General features: G+C 35.3%; 2 protein-coding genes and 1 long non-coding RNA gene across 3 annotated transcripts; all 3 read right to left on the bottom strand.

Moving 5' to 3' along the window:
• Positions 1-3,971: 3,971 nt before the first annotated feature.
• LOC107810066 (calcium-transporting ATPase 8, plasma membrane-type-like) lies at positions 3,972-5,432 on the bottom strand. Its single transcript, XM_075252695.1, has 3 exons — positions 5,391-5,432; positions 5,163-5,297; positions 3,972-4,498 (listed from the first exon to the last, which is right to left on the bottom strand). The coding sequence occupies exons 1-3, from the start codon at positions 5,412-5,414 to the stop codon at positions 4,415-4,417; spliced, it is 243 nt and encodes an 80-aa protein (XP_075108796.1). The 5' UTR covers positions 5,415-5,432; the 3' UTR covers positions 3,972-4,414.
• Positions 5,433-6,163: 731 nt separating this feature from the next.
• LOC142181226 (uncharacterized) lies at positions 6,164-12,016 on the bottom strand. Its single transcript, XM_075254017.1, has 2 exons — positions 6,369-12,016; positions 6,164-6,252 (listed from the first exon to the last, which is right to left on the bottom strand). The coding sequence occupies exon 1, from the start codon at positions 11,504-11,506 to the stop codon at positions 10,595-10,597; it is 912 nt and encodes a 303-aa protein (XP_075110118.1). The 5' UTR covers positions 11,507-12,016; the 3' UTR covers positions 6,164-6,252; positions 6,369-10,594.
• Positions 12,017-13,609: 1,593 nt separating this feature from the next.
• On the bottom strand, positions 13,610-18,257 carry LOC107759338 (uncharacterized). Its single transcript, XR_012709269.1, has 7 exons — positions 17,991-18,257; positions 17,647-17,896; positions 17,349-17,561; positions 17,174-17,266; positions 16,994-17,095; positions 16,529-16,879; positions 13,610-15,478 (listed from the first exon to the last, which is right to left on the bottom strand). It is a non-coding gene; the product is annotated as an uncharacterized LOC107759338 (long non-coding RNA).
• Positions 18,258-21,181: the final 2,924 nt, after the last annotated feature.

Below are 21,181 nucleotides of genomic sequence, written 5' to 3'. Positions count from 1 at the left end.
AATTCAAATTTCATACCAAGGCAAAACAGGTATTTCTAACCTAGCATGCTACATATAATCCAAATAAGGAATTTGGAACAAGTAAAGAAATTAAGTCAATTAGACATGCTTCCATAAGCTAACAACAGGCTTAAATTGCAAGCAATATAAACAGGAAAGGAAACACAATTATAGCTACTTAATGAAAACATGATTTTCAACAATTAGCACAAGTATGCACTCGTCACCTCACGTACAAGACATTTCAAATATCAACAATACCAAATTCTAAGGGGAGTTCCTCCACACAAGGTTAGGCAAGCCACTTACCTCGAACCGGCTCAAAAATTAACCCGAAACCATGCTCTTGCCATGAGTACTCGACTTCAAATGGCCCAAATCTATTCAAATCAATTGCATAATGTAAATATAACTTCAAGCAACTGATTCCACTAATTAATTCAAAGCTAATATGCGAAATTAGGAAACATGGCCAAAATGCCCCCCGGGCCCATGTCTCGGAATTGGGTAAAAGTTACGTATTATGAACCCCCATTCACTCATGAGTCTAACCATATCAAAGTTATCCAAATCCGATGTCAAATCCCTAATCAAAACTCGAAAATTAGGTCTAAGAACTTTTTCAAATTTTCCCCCAATTTCTCACCCCAAATCCGAAATTAGATGATGAATTCACGTTTAGATTAATGGGTTATAAGCAAAAAGGAGTTAAAAATCATTAACCAATCAATATCTCTGAAAATCCCTCAAAATCTTGTTCAAATCCGAGCTCCCAAGCTCTAGTTTTGATAAAAATGGCTTAACCCTCAACTTTGAAATTTTATATTCTACCCAGATAAATCCTTCTTCGCGAATGCGGAAGGACCCTTGCATTCACGAAGCATAACTTCGCTTGGTCCAGTTTTCCTTCATCGCGAACGCGATGTCCCTGTTGCGAACGCGTTGACCATCTTCCCCCTCCTACAAGAATGTGATACCCCACTCGCGAACGCGAAGAAGGAAACCAACTGACCTGTTGCAATTTTCTACAAATTCTCTAAGTCCAAAAATGACCCGTTGAGCATCCGAAACACACCCGAGGCCTGCGGGACCTCAACCAAACATGCCAACCAATCCTAAAACATCATTCAAACTTGTTCCAACCTTCGAAAAGCTCAAAACAACATCAAAACACCAAATTAACATCAGATTCAAGCCTAAGAACTCCAAAAACTCTCAAATTACGCTTTCGATCAAAAAGTCTATCAAACTTCGTCCGAATGACCTGAAATTTTGCAAGCACGTCACATTCAACACTACGGAGTTATTTAAACTTTCGGAATTCCATTCCGACCCAGATATCAAAATCTCACTATCGAAACGGAAACTTCCAAAATTTAATTTTCGGCATTTCAGGCCTAAATAAGCTACGGACCTCCAAATCACAATCCGAACACGCCCCTAAGCCCAAAATCACCCAACGGAGCTAACGGAACTCCGTTCTGAGGCCGTCTTCACACTGCTCCGACTATGGTCTAAGTTCTAAAGCTTAAGCTCTTTTTTAGGGACTAAGTGTTCCAAAACACTCTGAAAATCAAAACCAAACATCCCGGAAAATCAAAATAGCAGAAAGAAATACGGGGAAAGCAGTTAATAGGGGGTCAGGGCGTAAATTCTTAAAACGACCAGTCGGATCATTACATATTTAATCAAATTGTAAAACAAACATACAATACCTTAAGATTCGCTGTTTGTTCTCTAGCCTCATCAACCTTTCTCCTTTTTTGTGCTTCACAGAATCGGATAGTATATCCTCAAATACATCTTCTACATCTTTTTCCCATTTTTTCTCCTTAAACTTTCTTATCCTTTTATGCTTCTTTGTATCCAATACAACAACATTTTCTTTTGCAACTTGATTATAATTTTTTGAAGTGAAATCTAGCACCTAATCCTCCCGTCTCTCAATAATTTTCTCAAATGAACACTCTGTTCGCAGCCGCCTCTGGTTCAGCCGCCTCTGGTTCGTATTCCTTGCAGGAGTATCATGCAACAACTCAAAAGTGGGATGAGTAAGAGGTATGATATTCTAAGATTCCCTAATTTCCAATGCCTTTTAGTCACCTTAAACTTTTGTTATTACCCTTTTCACCCCTAATTTCCGTGTTCCACTATATTTTAAACTCCCTTACCGTATTCCCTCTTTATTGGCCATTGACTGAAGCAAACTGGGCTAAAATTAACCTCAAGGTGATCATTCAAAAACCCAGAGAATGGCCGATTTCAAACAATAGGCAGCTTTAACCAATTAGCAATTGAACTATTAAATAGGCACATGCTAATCCTAAATCAAATTGATTATTTAAATAATAGAATCTGTTGTAAGAGGTAATGCAAAGTAATTTAAACACCTAATTCTCAAACTAAAATAAGAAAAAGAAAACAAGAACTAGAATCAAAAATGAAAGAGAAGAGGGGGGTGAATATGAAGAAAAAAACTGAAATTAAAGAGAAACAATGATGAGAGTTATACCTGCCGAATTGGAAAAAGAAACGGGTCGACCAACAAAACTCGAACGGATTCTGGTGGCTTTGAAATGAACCAAAACCAACATTAATCAATTGTTCTTGGTAAGAACAATTGACCAATGTAAGTTTTAGGTCAAAACATGTGAATTTGTCAAAGAAATCAGAAAAGGAAAAATTTGGGTTTCTAGGGTTTCTGAGGTTTAAACTTTAGGGAGTTCTAGTGAGGATTGGGGAATGAGGCTAGGATGTTTGGAAAGAGGAGAATATAGGGATTGTAGGGTGAAGTTTTGGGGTTATTTGGAGCGGTGTCGCCGTCGTATGGCGATTTTCGGCGACGGAAACGAAGAGAGGTAAGAAAGAGGGGTCTATGAAGGGTTTTGGGGGTTTGGGGGGGGGGTGTTCGGACATTTTTATGTGGGAGAGTTGAGGAGTTCCGAACCGTTAGATCATATATGATCAACAATGGAGATCATTGGTCGTCAAAATGGTATTGTCACTACAAGAAAACAGTTACTTTGTGGCAGTTTTTTGGTCAAATTGTGACGGTTTTTGACTCCCACAAAAAGAATTGTGGCGGTTTCTAGAAGTGCCACAGTTACCTTTGCCACGAGCATTATTGCGGCGGATTTTTAAAACCTCCATGACAACCGCCACAAAATGAATTTTTAATTTGTGGGGGGTTTGAAAGATAATTAATGTTAGTTTAAAACCCCCGCAATATGATTTTGATGTGCCAAAGAAAAAATATTGCGAGGGTTCATAAACCCCCTCTATATGATCATAGTGGTTCAAAAAAGATATTGTGGGGGTTTAAAAACCCCTAAAAATGATTTAAATATTTTTTTAAGAAAAAGTAATGAAGGGGTTTTGAAAGATAATTAGTGCTAGTTTAAAACCCTCGCAATATGATTTTGATGTGTCAAAAAAAAATACTGTGAGGGTTTATAAACCCCTCAATATGATCATAATGGTTCAAAAAAGATATTGTGGGGGGTTTATAAACCCCCAAAATATGATTCAAATATTTTTTTAAAAAAACATTATGTGGGGTTTATAACCTCTACAATATAATATTACTGTTTTTTTAAAAAAATAGTGGCAGTTTATTTCCGCCACAATATTTTGTTGTTGAAAACTCTTTTCTATTTGAATATTTTTATTTGTAGGATTAAAGAAACAATTCTATCCAATAAGTTACAACATAAATCAAATTTCATAAAAAAATAACCATAGTGACAAATATTACAAATTCAAATCCTCATGCAACTAAATAAATTTTTATCATGAGCAATGATATATGAAATAATCACCAACCAGCTAGGATAGTAAAAATGTATCCATTAAAAGATTGAGCTTTACTAATTTCATTCGCAATTATAATGGAGCACTTTTTTCTAGCTAAGTCTCCACAAACTCTGCCAAAATAACACTGTCATGCAAGGGCTAAACTTTCTACAGGCAACTAATTCTTGGCAAGTGCATGGTAAGGATACAAAAGGAAATTGATAGGTTGTTGTAAAAACCTGAACTTGACTGAAAACAGTGAGTTCTCATTGTTCTTGTAATAATCTGCTAAGAAATTCACCTATCTTGTGACCATATTCTCTATGTTGCTCTGCATCCATGGACTTCAAATGAGTAAAACAGCTAGCTTAATAAACCTTGAGGGTTCCACGGTAAGAGTAGGGAATCTCCATGTTTGAATCTTCATCACTATCATGGCAAATCCTACACTTTCATCTTCCTTGATGTAGGCTCTAGGAAAGAAATCTGTCTCAAATTCAAAAGAAATTCAATATGGAATAATCAAGGAAAGAGTATTCTTACATTCCCCATAAAGTGTCTCAATCCAAAACAGAGCAACAACTCAAATTTAAAACTACTTCAACGACAAAAGCTAGAACATTTAAAAGCTCAACAGACAGTTTTTGTGGACTCCTCTGAATACATTTATCTCATCTGGCTTCCGAGCATTGAATTCATTGAAAACCTGCAGTTTCGAGTAATTAGCATTTAGCAGTGGATTCAGCGATTAAATCTCAGTAGACAGGCAAATATCTAAAGCTAATGTGGCTCATTGCAAACAACAGTATGAAATTTCAGTTTCAGACTTTTTGCCCCCATTGCCCGAACAAAACCAAAAATGAGGAAAAGGTTAGGAACACAGGGAAATTGAAGGAGCTCAAGAGAAAAAGCTGCCTCATATTTAATTTGAGAATCATTTCCAAAAACACAACCAAGATCCTAAAAGAATGCAGAGATTACTACCGCCTCCATCCGAATTGGGTTGTCCACCCTTGATGGCACGATTAAGGGAAGATTTGAAACTATGAATTGTTTAATATTTGTTGAGAAAACACATGGATGCTTTGACTTTTTTATGGCCAATAAAGGAAAAATAACAAGGTGGAGAAGCGAGGCGGCTAAAAAATTTATGGTATTAAACGTATTAGACATTTAGATCTGCTGATTCAAGGAAAATGGACAATTTCTACAATCCAAAAATGTAACTAAGACAAAATTCCTAGGGGAGAGGAAGTGCTTGAATTAGCACTAGGTACAAACAAGATATCTTTCTTATGTAAGAAAGGAAAAATATACTATGGGGAGTGCAAAAGCCAATCATAGCATGTTTCTTTATCAGCTATTCTTACCTGACACAGGACAAAAGCATTGAAAATCAAGGTATTCTTCACTTTAACAGCATGCTCCCTCGTATCATGCTCCAAATGAAGAATTTGTTCACCTCGGAAATTGAGGATTAGGAGGACTGTAACTTGATACAGAGCCTGCAGATGTTCAAGCAGGAGATATCAACCTCGAAAACTAATGTAAAATGAATATTTCTCACTTTGGAACATCAGCCATCAAATTATTTTTACCTGTATTAATAGGTTTCTCCACATTATATTGGTGACGAGAGGTCCCCTAAGATAGAATTAAACAAAAAAATCAATTGATGCTGCGCACGAGGAACATTATAACTATGAGGACATAGGTTAGCAATACAGAAAGAAGCTGAAAATAAGTTGATACATTTGGGGAATCATTGGCTAGAGCTGCAACAGAACATATTCCACCACTAAATGTTATTAATACAAGTAGGATGCACATCAGTACCGAAGCATGAAAATGAATGGCAGAAGATATTGAGGCAATATGGAAGTCTCTATAATCTAGTAACATAAGTGGAAAGAGTCAGAAACGTATAGAATCCAGCTTACGGTATAATCACGTTAACATTAAGAATGTAGTGAGAATGTTCAAACCAACTAAAAGAATAATGTGCGGCTATGTTGCTCGGACTCTCCAACTGAAAGAATAATGTGCGGCTATAATAGGGGTAGATGTCTTATAAAAGTATCTCACGGCTTCAAAACAAGTTCACTTCCTACACATTATGCAAAATGACATGAAAGAAAAAAAATCTAACAGAGCAATAATACTTCCTTATAAGAAATCAACTGCACAGCCACATGATGGATTAGTTATCTCTAAAAGCCAACCCCATCTGTCAAACTACAAATACACAGAAATGGTAGTGCAGCCAAGCTAATGTTACTTGACGAAACAAACAATATCTTTGCCATTAAAATGTTGAAACAAGCTTCTTTTTTTTTCAGAGATTGATCTACAAACTAACCTTCGACCAACAGGAGCTCGACGTATTAGATGATCAGTTGGTGGTTCTGTGGCTAGTGCAAGCACACCCAAGGTGACCATAATAAGATTTACCCAAAGTAGCTGCACAGGTGAACGACAAAACCTAAATGATTAACATCAGAACATAGAGGTCGAACACATAAAGAGTACATCCACTAATCACACTGATCAATGATAAGAGAGCAGTGAAACTAAACCTGAATAGCATTCAATGGGACATCACCAGCAGAAACTGCAGCAACAACATTAATTATAAGAGCAGCAACGTTAACAGTTAGCTGAAACTGGATGAATTTCTGGATGTTAGCATATACGGATCTGCCCCATCGGACAACCTGTATTTGATGGGATAAAAAATCAATAAAAATAAGTATTGTCGTGCACTGGTCTGAAAAATATTGGAACTTCAGTCACTGCAACTAGAAAAGATACTAATTGGTTTGCAAAATATATCAGGTAAAATAGATCCGACTTCTGAGCTGCTGAAGGAAATTTAAACGTGACAAAACTTGCATTCTGAGATAGGAACTTGTTAGCAATAAAGAACTTTTCAGAAAGTAAGAGCCTATCCCAAGCATTTCAGTCACTCCAGAAGATTCAAAATTCCCAGCAGGAAAGTTCATTCCCCGCCATTAAAAAGTAATACTAAGCACCTTCTTTTAGGTTCCAAAATATATAAACACCACTGTTGGGATATCTTCAAGGAAATAAAATTAGAAAAAGATTGTTCATGTTCCGTAAGTCAAGCATGCAAGACAAGTTTGGCTTTACTAAGATAATAAGAGTGAGAACTTCCTGCTAAAGCTGTCAGCATGATAAACAGACTTTCACAACAGAAGCAAAATTGTCATCCAGGATGATGATATCTAAACTTTCTTTGGCAACTTCTGTTCCTTGAATACAAGAAAGTTTAACGAGCAAATAAAAGAGTAGAACGCAAGAGAAAGACTTCATTTCTCAATGGTTCAGCAAGTAACCATATAGCAATAGAAGGAAAATCCTCTCGGGCAGAAGGGACAGTGAACAGGATAAAACAATTCAACAAGAGAATACATAACTAACATGCAAGCAAGTCAATACTCCAATACTTTGAAAGTAGCTCATACTAACACCACCTGTAACTGCAACTTATCGCGGAGAGATCCAAAGACAGTAGAAGTAGGTACCATCTTGATTCACATGGTTTCTACTCACAATCTCATATGCTTTCATTTAGAAGAAGAAATGTACAACAGTGATGCACTAGAATTGTCCAAAAGGTAAGTAATAGAGATAGGAAGATTTAAAATGGAAAATGTGGTAGGACTTTGTGTAGATTTAAATTGCCAAACTTTGGTACAGACTATTGATATTCTAAATTGGGCGTGCAGCACACTTCAGAATCTTGATTGAGTTGACATAAAATAACAGAAATATATAACATAAAAAAGATGTCATGATGTTTAGCTTCTCATAGTGAACCATCATAACAGATATAATATGTGTTCCAGGCTTAACCATATAGCATAAGGAAAAGAACCTAAAAGGAAAAAACATAGTTAGAAGATACAGTAGAGGTAATACTAAAAGATTATTTCACTTACCTACTGGTTCTGGAATACTTAAAACTTTTTGCAAGCCATCAATCCCAGCCATAGTTAAAGAAGCAAAACCCAGGTACAGGTTTGCACATGCATCAAATGCTTTAATTTCAAACTGGCTTACAAGATCATCTACAACTCCAGGAGGGCTAGCAGTTCTCAATTGTGCCTCTGTATTTTCTTTCCTACAACAGAGGTAAGCTGCATTTCGTGTCTTAGGTAGGATTCGCTCATAAATAAGAGCATAGCAACACGAATCAAATATGATTATCACTTTTAAATATGCCTTCAAACCAAATATGAATACCATTTTTAAACTTACTTATACATCAAATAAATAAAATAAACACTACTTAGTTATGCAATACTATTACCTTCAGATAAAGCAACATATTAAACAAATTTTCTATTCAAACATGTATGTATCTGCTGCTAGTTAGTAGCAACATTTGTCTCTACTACATCATCAATTATATGATCCGTAGCTAGTTGTACATACTCATCACCATCACCAAAAAACTGTTCGAGTTCTTGCTCTTGGTATGGTTCATTCTCATATACTTCATCTTCCACTACTTCTTCTCCCATATCATACAGATCTCTTGGCTTTAGATGCATAGCAACACTCCACCCTTTATTGGCACCATCATCCACATAGTATACCATTTGTGCTTGAGATGCTTCGATGTAAGGCTCATTTTCTTCACGTTCACTGGTATGAATCAATCTATCAAAATTAACACAATTTAAGTTCCAACGATCCTTTTTATACCCTTTATCTAGAGCAGTATCGGCCCATCTAACATTTGAAAAGAACAACCTTGAATCGACCATAATAATTAATCTCAAGAATATCTTCTAACTTCCCATAATATGGTAACTCTGCTTGCCTTAAATTTTCGTCAATACTACTTGCAACACATGATGTTTTAGAGGTTAAAAAAACTCCACTATTCTGTGTTCTCAGACCTTCTTCTCGAGCCAAAGTTCGAAATTTGGACCTATTGATGTTATATGTAGTAAAACTTCTTGCAACTACTGATGGACCTCGTGCAAGAAACTTTAGATCAATAGACATTGTATCTATTGTGTCTGGATTCATAATCTAAATCAAAAAAATATTGTCTTAGTGAAGTTAGTTCATTCAAACCAAATGTAAACAATAACTAATGATTACTTACTCACCCTCTTTTGGAACCAATCAACAAACTCTTTATTAACTTTCCTCTCTATCTCTGTAGGTGAAGGTCTTTTTCTTGAACTCCTCCTTATGTACTGTCTAAATTCGCTATATGAAATAACTTCATTAATGTTAAAGAACAAAACTAGCCGGATCAAACATTACAATGATAAAGAATATAAAGATTATATGAGTTACTCACTCCACAAATGGCATGACTATTGCACAATTCAGAAGCACATATCGATGAGCTTGTAGTTTCTGCATATCAGTTAAAGGGAATATAATCGAAGCTGATGCAGGTTTACCAAATTGAGGAAATATAGAGGATGTTCCAGAAGGCTCAGTGACATTTGGTTCATCACGAACACGCCTAGGTCTATTGAATCTTGTCTCAATATCCTCAATATATCGAGAACAAAAGGTAAGAGACTCTTCAACTAAATAACCCTCAGCTATAGAACCCTCTGGTTGTGCTTTATTCTGTACAAAGGACTTAAAATGGCCTAATTCCCTATAAAAATAATAGGCCATAAGTGTACAAACAATTTCAAGAGACCAGAATACAAGTATCTTCAAATTAGAAATTACAATGTTTTACCTCTCAACGGGATACATGTTTCGATGATGCACTGGACCTCCGAGTTTTGCTTCCCCTGCTAGATGGACAGACAAATGTACCATTACTGTAAAGAATGCTAGAGGAAATAGTATCTCTAGGTGGAAAAGTGTGCTTTCAATGCGCTCTTGGAGCTTATCAAGCTCCGAAACATTCAAGGTTTTGCTAGAAAGGGCTCTGAAAAATGAGCAGAAATCCACCAAAACTGCAACTACATGGTCGGGCAACACATTGCGGATCGCCAATGGTAGCAATTGCTCTAAAATAATATGGCAATCAATGCTTTTCAACCCAAAAATCTTTTTTTGTACCAAATCAACACAGCTAGAAATGTTACTTGAGTAGCCATCTGGTACTTTAATATTCTTCAAAGTTGTAATGAACAACTTTTTAGTGTCCAGCTTCTTTTGTTATCAGTCATAAGTGAAAACACAGCAAGGTGATATTTCCCACTATCATCCGGTCAAAGATCACGCCATATGCCCATTTCTCTTAGATCCTTTCGGGCATTAATATTATCTTTTGATTTTGATTTATCATGGAGCAACGTATATATGATATTATCACATATATTTTTTCGATATGCATAAAGTCTAGATTATGACGCAACAAGTTAGATTTCCAATAAGGAAGTTCAAAGAATATACTTCTCTTGTTCCATTGCTTAGTTGCTCGTCTAGATATTTTCCCTGTACAATTCAACCCTGCTCCTCTACCTTCTTCGATTTGTCTCAAAATGGCAGACCCTGATAATTTTAATGGTGGATTCCGCTCCTCTGTACTTCTATTAAAGCGTACTCGATTCAACCTAAACCTGTGATTTCTTCTCAGAAAACTTCGATGACCCATAAAGCACCACTCTTTACTATGACAAAGACGATAAGGTTCTGTGTCAAAGTTACAAGTTGGGCAGGCAAAACCAGTATGAGTGTTCCAGCCAGATAGGATACCTAATCCCGGAAAGTCACTGATTGTCCACATAAGAGCTGCATGCATTCTAAAATTTTCTTTCAATGATGAGTCAAACGTTTCAACTCCATCATTCTATAACTCACATAATTCCTTAACGAGGGGTTGTAAGTACACGTCTATATTATTTCCAGGCATGTGCTTGCCTGGAATAATCATTGATAAGATGAAGGAGGTGTGCTTCATACACATCCAAGGAGGAAGATTATATGGAATCAAGAAGACTGGACAAATACTATAGGTAGTACTCATTGTTCCAAAAGGATTGAAATCATCACTAGCAAGGCCCAAGCGAATGTTTCGAGGATCCGAAACAAATCCAGAATGAGTCTGATCAAATGTCTTCCATGCTTCACCATCCCTTGGATGCCTCATCAACCCACCAGCATTATTGCCTGAAGCATGCCATCTCATATGTTCTGCAGTCTTACCACACATAAATAATCGTTGCAACCTTGGTTTCAGTGGAAAATAACGCAAAACCTTTGCAACTTGCTTTTTTTTCTTATTAGGATTCCATTTAGATGTACCACAATGCTTACATGCTTCCAATTCTGAATCGCCTTCCCAGTATAGCATACAATTATTTGGACATGCAGGTATCTTGATATAGTCAAGGCCAAGTTTGCTAATGGTTTTTTTGGCCTCATAAAAGGAAGGCGGTAACTTTGCATCTTCAAATGCATCTCTCAACAAATCTAGTATCATAGTCATAGCCTTGTCACTTAATCCACAATAGACCTTTATATGATACAATTTTATTAAAAACTCTAGCTTTGTATACTTGCTCCCTTCATGCAGTGTCTCACTTCCATCTTTGATTAAATCATGAAAGTCGCCAGTATCCTCCCTATGCGCCTCATTTGATATTTCATTTGAGTCCAATGGTTGAGATATCCCTCCATCAGCCGTTTGGTGCCTATCGTACCCAAATGCATCATTAAGCATTATTTCTATTGGATTTTCTGAGTGAAACATCTCTTGCATAACGTCTCTATCTCCAGAAGATGCTACTACCTTTTCTCACCGTGAAGATTCCAAATAACATAATTTTGAGGGAATGGCTTGCAAATCAAATGATCCTGCACTATCTCTCTAGTGTGCCACTTGCCAAAGCCACATTTAGGACATGGGCATCTAATTGTATCTTTCACAGCCGCATTCTTAAACGCAAAATCAAGAAATTTATCCAAACCAAACCAGTATTCGCTTGTGTTCCGTGGCTTTCCAATCCATGATTTATCCATTAAAAAATGATAAATAAATTAACATGAACCCTTTTAGAATATACCTCCAAAAGCAATCCTCCAGTCCACGGGTACCTTCAGATTTGACTATCCATCCAATCTACTCCAACAATTTCAAATGCTCTTTCAAACAAAGTTAATTCCAGAAACTGACAAAGGACAGAAAAAACCAATGAAGAATTCCCACAAAGGACTCCTTATGTATCATTTTGTTCATATAGCAAAGGATAACAAGCAGTAGAAAAAAGAGGGTCAGAACTACAAACAAAGAAAACCTAACAATTTCGATATTTCCCTGTTGCTTTCCTTGCTTAAAATAAACCGTAGGTTTTTTCTTTCATGTAAACTTTTAGAAATGGAAAATAACATTTAGGGTTAAGAAAGAATAACTTTGGGGCACTAAATAGCTTGTGCTCTATTCATTTATTTTAATTCTTACTAATTTTAGGAGTCTATATAATTAATTATAAAATTAAAATTAAATAATAGATTTAAATTATAACCTAAAAATTTTAAAAAAATATAAGCTCTTGAAAATAATTACTATTGATATATTTAGCAAGATCATAGGAAGAATCTTGTCAAATATCTCTAACAAATGAATGATTAAAGTTTTATTCATCTATATGAAGATTGAGAATAACTCAAAATAATGAGTCAAAGTATCACATATTTACTAATTGGGAACATAAAAAAATGAGTATCATTGGAATAGCCAAAATTTACATCTCTTAGGAACATCTAACATTTTTTTCATATTTTAGTTATATGTCTCTCAAAATTATCAAACTTTTATTATTTTGCTATTTGAAAGCAATTTTATATTTACTCATGAGGAGTAATATTTCGAATTACATTATTGATGGAGTTTATTGATTATTAATTTTTAGAGAGGTAAACCGTGCAATTTGATAATATTTTTAAAAAATATTATGTTCTTTTAATCGTTTGAAAGATAAAATGTTAAAGTTGAATTTTGTCTCATAGTAACTTTAATTGATAAGATTTTTAAATTTGAATTTGAATACTATCTAAATATTTAACAATACGTAAGCAAGTAGGAGCTATCAAGGGGGCACCAGGACATTGCAATCACACCTGAATGGAAAATTAAGTGCATATAAATATTGTTGGAATGTACTTCATAGATAAACTAAAACTGTATCTTTTCCTTTAAGATCAAATTATCTTATAACTTAATTTTTGAGGTATGTCACACCAATATGCTGCCGTTATTGGTTGCTTAAGGACTTTGAATATAAGATCCAATGAACCATCTTCTGGTATGATATTGAAGCAAGTTCAGCTTCAAGTGTCAATTTAACAGCATCCCTAAATGCAGTTGTTGACATATTGAGTGTCTGAATCAATCTGGTGATATCCATGGATATATCTACTGGAGATTTAATACCGCGGTTAACCTAGAAAGTTCAGATAACACACGCATGTTAGGTACACGGTTTGAACACAAAAGCATTAGTGATAATTTCTTATGTGACACAACAGGGAGAAAACAACAGTGAGAGCAGATTGAAAGCTCATATAACATTAGGTAAAAATAAAATGGACTGCATATTGAAGTGATTAGATGAAACTTTCACAATGCCCTGTGAGGCTGAAAGATACAGAAAATTAAAGTTCCTACCCTTTAACTCATAATCTTGGTTAGCTCATAACCAAATTAACTAGCAAAGAAAGGCATGAAATATACAGAGCAACTGGGAGGTTCATTGTGCGGCAACAAATTAAGGTATAATAACATGCTACCTGACTCACTGTACAGACAAAAATGTTGATTTAACACAAGGATCAAAAGAAACCATTTCGGATCAACAAGGGGAACACTAGAAGAAAATAGCATGTGTGTCGAGGATTAAGATTGCTAGTACCTTTTCTGTTGCAACCACAGCCATAAGGCGTCCAAGGATCTCTTGGTCAAATAATCTTGCAAATCGGACCAGGGCACATATACTTTGAATCAAACGCTCAATATACCTATCATCTGATGCATTTAGCTCCAAAACAGCCTCTTTATAGTTTGGTCCTAAAAGCTCATGAGCAAGAGCCAATATACTAGTGTTTTTCCGGTACCAGGAGGACCCTGCAGAAAGTTTTACATAGAACTGAATATCCCTTTGCCAATTCAATGTGACACTAAAGGGACAAATATTTCAGAGTCTGGAAATCCTAAATTAGATATGCATTTGAGTAAAAATGGTCAACTTCCAGGAAAACTACTTTGTTTTTATACATTCTCATCAATCAACACATTAAAACTCAATGTTACTCAAGGATACAACTCAGGAATCATAAAAAGATGGTATGTGAAACCAAAAGTCCATTCTTCCAAAAATAGAGTACGCACAAGAGGTAAAAGAATCAGTATCCAACTCTGGTATAACCTAACACAAAAGACCATAGTTCTTTGCAAATATGTGTACATATAACTTTGAAATTCCAAGTACTATTGAGCAAGGACCATCAAGATCTACACAAGAAAAGGAATAAGGAATGCTTCATATTTAGGACTTATTGACCTCAAGAGAATAAAATTGAGGTTGCAGTAGCAGAACTATAATCCAGAAAAGTCAAACACATTGTGTGGAGCTTTTGGGCAATGTATAAACTTCAATGGCCACTTCTGAAACACTAAATTTCCCACTGACAATTTCTTATAGCATGACCTACCGGAAAAAAGCCTCCTTTCCCGACAGGCTCCCAAGCAATAAACTCCTTTCAACGGTTTTACAACATTGTTGATATCTCAATCAGAACAACTTTGTTTGAGGATTAAACTCCAATTGTAACCAGATTTACATTGTAGAATAGTGACTTGCAGTAAGAGCAAAGATCTCAGAATTCTGCTTCTTAGAGGGATGTGCGCAAACAAAGTCAAGCCAAATTTTAATCTTTTCCCAATTTACCACTTTTTATTTGTACTGTTTCTGAGAAATCAGGCCAGTGATTCCTAATGCACTTACTGATCCTACACCATACATGGAACTTACTGATTGTGCACCAGAATGTCAGCTCCCTATACTTCACTTGTACCAGCTTTATCCAATGCTACTGTTCTTCTTTGAATATCTCCATAACCATTTCATTAGTAGAATTTCACTATAGTTCAAGCTTGTAAACAATAGCAGAACAAAAATTTATACAACGGGATACAAAAAAATCTACAACGTCATAGTTGGAATTTGAACCTAAGGCCTATAGTAATTTTGAACCTCCTTCACAACTACATTTGATTTTTTTTCATAACAGTGCACATATAACAAAAAGAAGACCGTTTTCATTCTTTTATATTGTGTAATTTTTCGATGAAGGGGGTTCGATCCCTTCACTCTACCTAGTATCCATAATAGTAAAAGTCAGAAATTGAAATATTGTACAATAAACTAAGCAATATAAACACAAGTCTAGATAGCAACAAAAACATTAAGCATTAGCTGAAGTAAAATGAACACAAGTCTAGACAACCATTACAAATTTAAATTCCTAGAAAGCAAAAGTAGTCCACAACGAAAACATTAAGCACTAACTAAATCAATATAAACACAAGTCTAGACAACCACTAATTTAAATTCCTAGAAAGAAAACATAGTCCACAACGAAAGCATTAAGCATTTGATTAGTGATTTGCGTTGTTATCTGCCGATGATCCTCTTACATCAACTGGTGAAGTAAGTTCATTCTCTGCATCATTAGGCTGAAACAATAAAAATGATATTTGGTGAGAAAGTTATATAGATTAATTCCAAACGAGATCGGGAAACAAGATTGAATCAAATGTATCCCTTATCCTAAAGCTTCGAATCAAAGCCTTAGCTTCTGCAAGGAGATGGAAATTCCTTGCCACCACCTCCATCTTTAGCAAAGTTAGCAACAAGTTTTACTAGAATTAGATGATACTGAACTGTATATTGTACTAACTTTAGATGATATTGGTCAATGAATCTGGTCAAAAAGACAAAAAGTATCTACTTATTAAAGAAAAATGAAAAACTTTGGATATAAGACATGCTTCTCAATTGAATCAGGAACACACTTATATTTCTGTTGTTAGGCCAATTTGAAAAAGCTGAAAATCAACCAAGAACTGCAGGTTTAACATTGGCGGTTACTAATGTATTGAGTGCATCTGGTAATCGACTTACTTATGTAGCTGTCAACACTACTGGTGCACAGGGTGTTCTAGCTGAAAAACAAACAGATTTAACATATAATGTTGTGCAAGATGAGGGTCAAGAAAATAAAGATTTTGCTGCTTTGGGGAGTGCAAATGGGTCAGAAGCATTAGCAGTAGTTGAACAACCTAATCACCAATGGCAACGTGCATCTGCACAAGCAGAACATAGGGCTTGGACAGTTGTAAATCACTCACCTAACAATAGAAATTCTCAAGGTTCTAAAAACCAGACTACAGCATCAATGAACACCATTATTTCAAACTCATTTGATGTATTGGTTGAGGATCATGTTAGTGTTGCGAAGAAGGATGACGAGAATGTGCAACAAATGGTGGATGAGACAACATCAACAACTGGGACATCTAAAAATACTAAAGAATCAGCAGTATGTTCATTGTGAGAGCAATATTTAGACATAGTGAATCTCTTCCACAAAAGAGCTTGATCTAATAAACTATGTTTAACAATTTTTGTTGATTTCATGTTTTTATCACATAAAAGTACAATGCTATATATTGAACTGATCAGAAGTTGTAACAGAAGAAATACAAGCTATATTTACTCCTTACCTGTGGTTGAAGAGCAAACATACCCGCAAATTCTTCTGGAACCGAACCTTCCTTTGACATCACGTAAACCTTCAGCGCATTTAAGGTGCCTTCTAGTTGGGATTCCACACGCATAAGCTTTTGTTGAAAATGGTTATATGTTGCAGATGATGCACTGTAGCTAGATGAAGAAGCACTCGGATCACTAAGTCGTCCTTTGCTATTCCTGAATGTGTTTGAAGGAGCAACTCTCATACCCATACATCGTACTCTCCCGGAGTGCTCTGCCCCTAACATCGTGCCAATAACATCATTTGGGGAAACTTCACACTCATTAGTATCGCATTGAGTCATATTCAATTCAATTTGTTCCTACAAGCAGATAAAATATCAATTAGTAGTACAAGATAGTGAAAGTTGAGATGCAAAATGTTATACAAAAATAATAAAAATAATGTTATAAAAATGCACCAAAGCTATGCTTACCCCTATAATCCTTGCCGCATCATTTACAAACGATCCATTGCTTCTCTTATGAGTTTCAATAAATATTTTTCCGCGACTAGGAGTTTTTCCAGTTTCCAAAAACTAAGAAAGAGTATTAAAAAGTTATTACAAAACATTTTAATTAGAGAAATAGTAAAATTATTAAGTTAATGTGCATACCAGCTCATGTCATCTTCTCGAGATAGCTTTTGATCCACCAGTATGCGGCATTTTTTGCTTCTTTTGATTTTCTTTATTTCTTCTACAAAGCTCCTATCAACAAAACAAATACAAATTAAAAAAATTCATCTTCATTTAATTATGATGAAACTTGTTAAAATAATTTGAATCTTACCATTGTTGATGATTTTTGGCGGTAAGCAACAAAACTAGCCCATTGATCTTTATTTATACCTGCTGGTACATTACTTAGAATTTCATTTTTGCTTTTGGCTGGGTCAAAATATTCATTCCACAACTTCTGCCTATATGTAGCCCACTTCTTTGAAAGACTAGCATTGCAGTATCTATATGCAATGGACTCACTTACCCGAAAATCAAATCGAGGCTTCAAACAAAAAATGAAAGTTAGTTTTTTCATGTGTATAAAAATATAGGTGCAATAAGTACATATATTTGTATAACACTTGTACCTTCAATATTGTTTCAAAGCAGTCTTCCATGTACTTCTTAGGCATGCCCGATGGCCCTGACCACTTCTCAAAACTAATCGGAAACAAATTACAATCAATTGCCAGCGATCCACAATATCCAGCAAGTAATCCTTGCGCTTCACCATATGCGTGTTGTAGTCATCAAAATTCACAATGATGCGCTCCCCAACAGTCAGGTTGTTAACTTCATTGACCTTGACTCTAATTTGCTTGATAGAATTTTCCGAGTCTTTAACAAGAAAACAAGTTACTCAACCAAAAAGGAACAAAAAAAAAAATAAGATTCTCATAAATTGAAGTACAAATACATGTAAGGCATATACCTTTAGCCTCTACTGTCCAATACTTTGTAGATTCACGTCCTGCATGGCGAGATGCTGCACTTGAATTAGAAGGCAGAATTGGAGCTTGTTCTTGCTGCGGGACTTCATGAACATGTGGGAGGGCTTGTACTATTGTTGCGGGCTCTATAGCATGTGATTGGACTGGAGTTGCTGATGATGAAGAATGTCCATGAGCATCATGTGGTTCACGAGCTGATTTTAGTGGATTCCGAAAACGTTTAATCTTTGGCATGGCTGTATATTAATAAGAAAAAGAGAGAGGTGAATCAAATATGAAGAGAGAGTAACATCAGACAAAAGATGATACAAAAAATTGTCCACAAACTACCCAACAAATCCAATCTAGAGCCCCAAAAGATCTGCTTTTTTAACTCCAAAATAAAACAAAATAATATATACTCTACAAACAGTCAAACCCAAATTATTGGCAAAGAGGAACACAGAAAATCAACGAACTACATAATGTCATGATTTTGGTAAACCTAAGCAGTGAAATAAACTACATATGTGCATCATAAATATAAAGCACAAATGCGTGTCCAACAATCATATTGATGAAACTAAAATGAACAAACTTAAAAGAATTAAAATACAAAAAGAAAAGAGAGAACTGACCTAATGCTCACCAGGAATTTCATCTCTCCAAGAGGAACTATATGGTGAATATATAGCTCTGAAAATGGAAGTTTCTTACGCAGATAATGGGAGAAGAGGGGTCGAGGAAAAGGTGGGAATATGGAGGGAAACAATGGCGGGAATAAAGAGAAGTTATATGAGTAGTTGAGTTAAAAAACGAGGGAAATTAAAAATGAAAATAGTAAAGTGGTTTCTTTAACTTTCCTCGATTTAATTTTCATTATTACAATTACAAGAGAATTCTAAATTTGCTGCAGTACCACGTTTTGAGCTACAGATTTTTCCCATCAAATAATAGTGAAGATCACTTAATCTCAAGGAGCGTGACTTTGACTTCAAATATACTAGCTAGTATATGACACTAAATCGACTTCTAATCATAGCATGATACAAATCCGATTTGAATTTATCTTTAATTGAAGAATTTGATTCCTTGTAAGTATCCACGGTAAAATTTAAATATTATCATTTTATTTAATTTGGAATAATCTCTTTTTAAGAAATAATGTAATTTTCAAGGGTATAAAAATCTATCAATATTTCAGGGATATTTGTGTTGTCCAATATTTTAGCGTAGAACATTCATGCTTTTATAATAACTAGTCTCTATGTACGTGATTTGCACGTATATCCCTTGCTACGATTAAAGGATAAATTGAGAAGAAATTTCTTCCTATAATTTCATATAAAGTACGTTTTTCATGTTCTTACGTCTGAAAGGTGTCACTTTACCCATTCGATTGTTAAGTTATTATCTTATGACAAGGGACTTCTATAGTGAAGGGTTATGTATTGCTAAGTATTTAAGTATTCGTCCTAGTAATAGTTGTTGGTATCATCTTTAGCGAAGTCAAAACTAAAATACATTTTACTTTTATTAGGGAACTTGACAATCAATATCTCATTTAGAACCTGATTCCGTGTTTGAGGCCTTAAAACCCTTATTTTATCTCTTCTCGCTTTGCGTGCGTAATCCGGACGTATTTTCGGAAAGCCTTTATGTGGAAAAATTGATGAAATAATGATTTTTGGCCTAAAAAGTTGATCTTTGTTGACTTCGGTGAAGATTTTGGGTAAACGGACTAGGACCCGTATTTTGACGATTCCGGTAGGTCCGTAGTAAAATATGGGACCTGGACGTATGCCCGGAATCGAAATCCGAGGTCCCAAGAAATTGATTAATGTTTGATCTCATTGGTATCGGACCCATATTTTGGTTCCGGAGCCCGGTACATGTTTAATATAATATTTAAGTCATGTCTGTAAATGCGCCTTCTTGTGTTGAACACTCGTATGAGTTTATTTGAATATAAATGTGCCTTCTTGTATTTTTCTGTTGATAATTGATATTTTTTCTGTTGGGCCGATCGCCTTGGGAGAAATAGATACATCTATAGTTCATGCCATTCGACCCTCTGGCAGTGCACAGTTTCTTTTATGTTGGATCAGGCCATCGACCTCGGCATAAGGTGCGCATGATATATATCTATGTGAATTTATTATTGATGACCTGCCTGATACATGGTTTAAATTGTAAAGGATTAACTGGGGTATTAAAATGACATGACTTAGAAATACTTATTTCAACTGTTATATATAGTGACCATCATACCTGGCATAATATCATATTATATTATTTGGCCCTAGTAGGTATCAAGTTGACCTCTCGTCTCTACTTCTTCGAGATTAGACGGGATACTTACTGGGTACATAATATTTATGTACTCATGCTACGCTTCTGTACTTAATTGTACATGCTCTGAGACAGGTTCATCTGGCTATCAGACTGGTGCGCATCCCTGATCATAGTCCGAGACTTCCACAGTGAGCTGCTTTCCCTTCTTGTGCCAATCAGCAGCTGGATGGAGTCTTCCTTACTTTAGACTGTCTATTATGTTTTAGACAGTAGGATAGATATATTATTTTGTATATTCTACTAGTTACCCACAGCTTGTGACACACACATTAGTAGACGTTTCTTTTGGATTGTATAATTATTATTGAATGCTGCATATTATCACATGCTTTTACTTGCAAATTAAGAACAATGTTGTAATTATTTTGGGTAAGTAAAATAAGAATTCACTAATACTTCCGCGTTGGCTTGCCTGACAACGGTGTTGGGCGTCATCATGACCTATTATGGAAATGGGTCGTGACAATTCAAAAAGTCCCGAAGAATATGTGTGGAGCTTAGTTATGTGAGCTTACGCTCTAAAGCATCCGAGTGTGCAACCAAAACACGCATAACACATCAGACTTCTCTATAACATCATCTCTATATAACAACCATTTACTATAAAAAGTCAAGTTTTTTCGGAATTGATTTTTATGTTATGTTATAATATATGTGTTTATAACAACACCTCACTATAGCAGCCAAAATATATCGGAATAAACGAGGTTGTTATAGAGAAGTTTGACTGTAGTTCCTACTTAAATCGTGTGTCAAATTCTCTAATTGACACCATTAATGCTCATGAATTCTTTAACAAAGTTATGATTAAACTTTTATTTGAGAATAACTCAAATAA

The sequence above is a fragment of the Nicotiana tabacum genome, chromosome 5 (assembly GCF_000715075.1).
Source record: "Nicotiana tabacum cultivar K326 chromosome 5, ASM71507v2, whole genome shotgun sequence".
Lineage (NCBI taxonomy): Eukaryota > Viridiplantae > Streptophyta > Magnoliopsida > Solanales > Solanaceae > Nicotiana > Nicotiana tabacum.
This window is presented reverse-complemented; position numbering and strand designations above follow the sequence as displayed.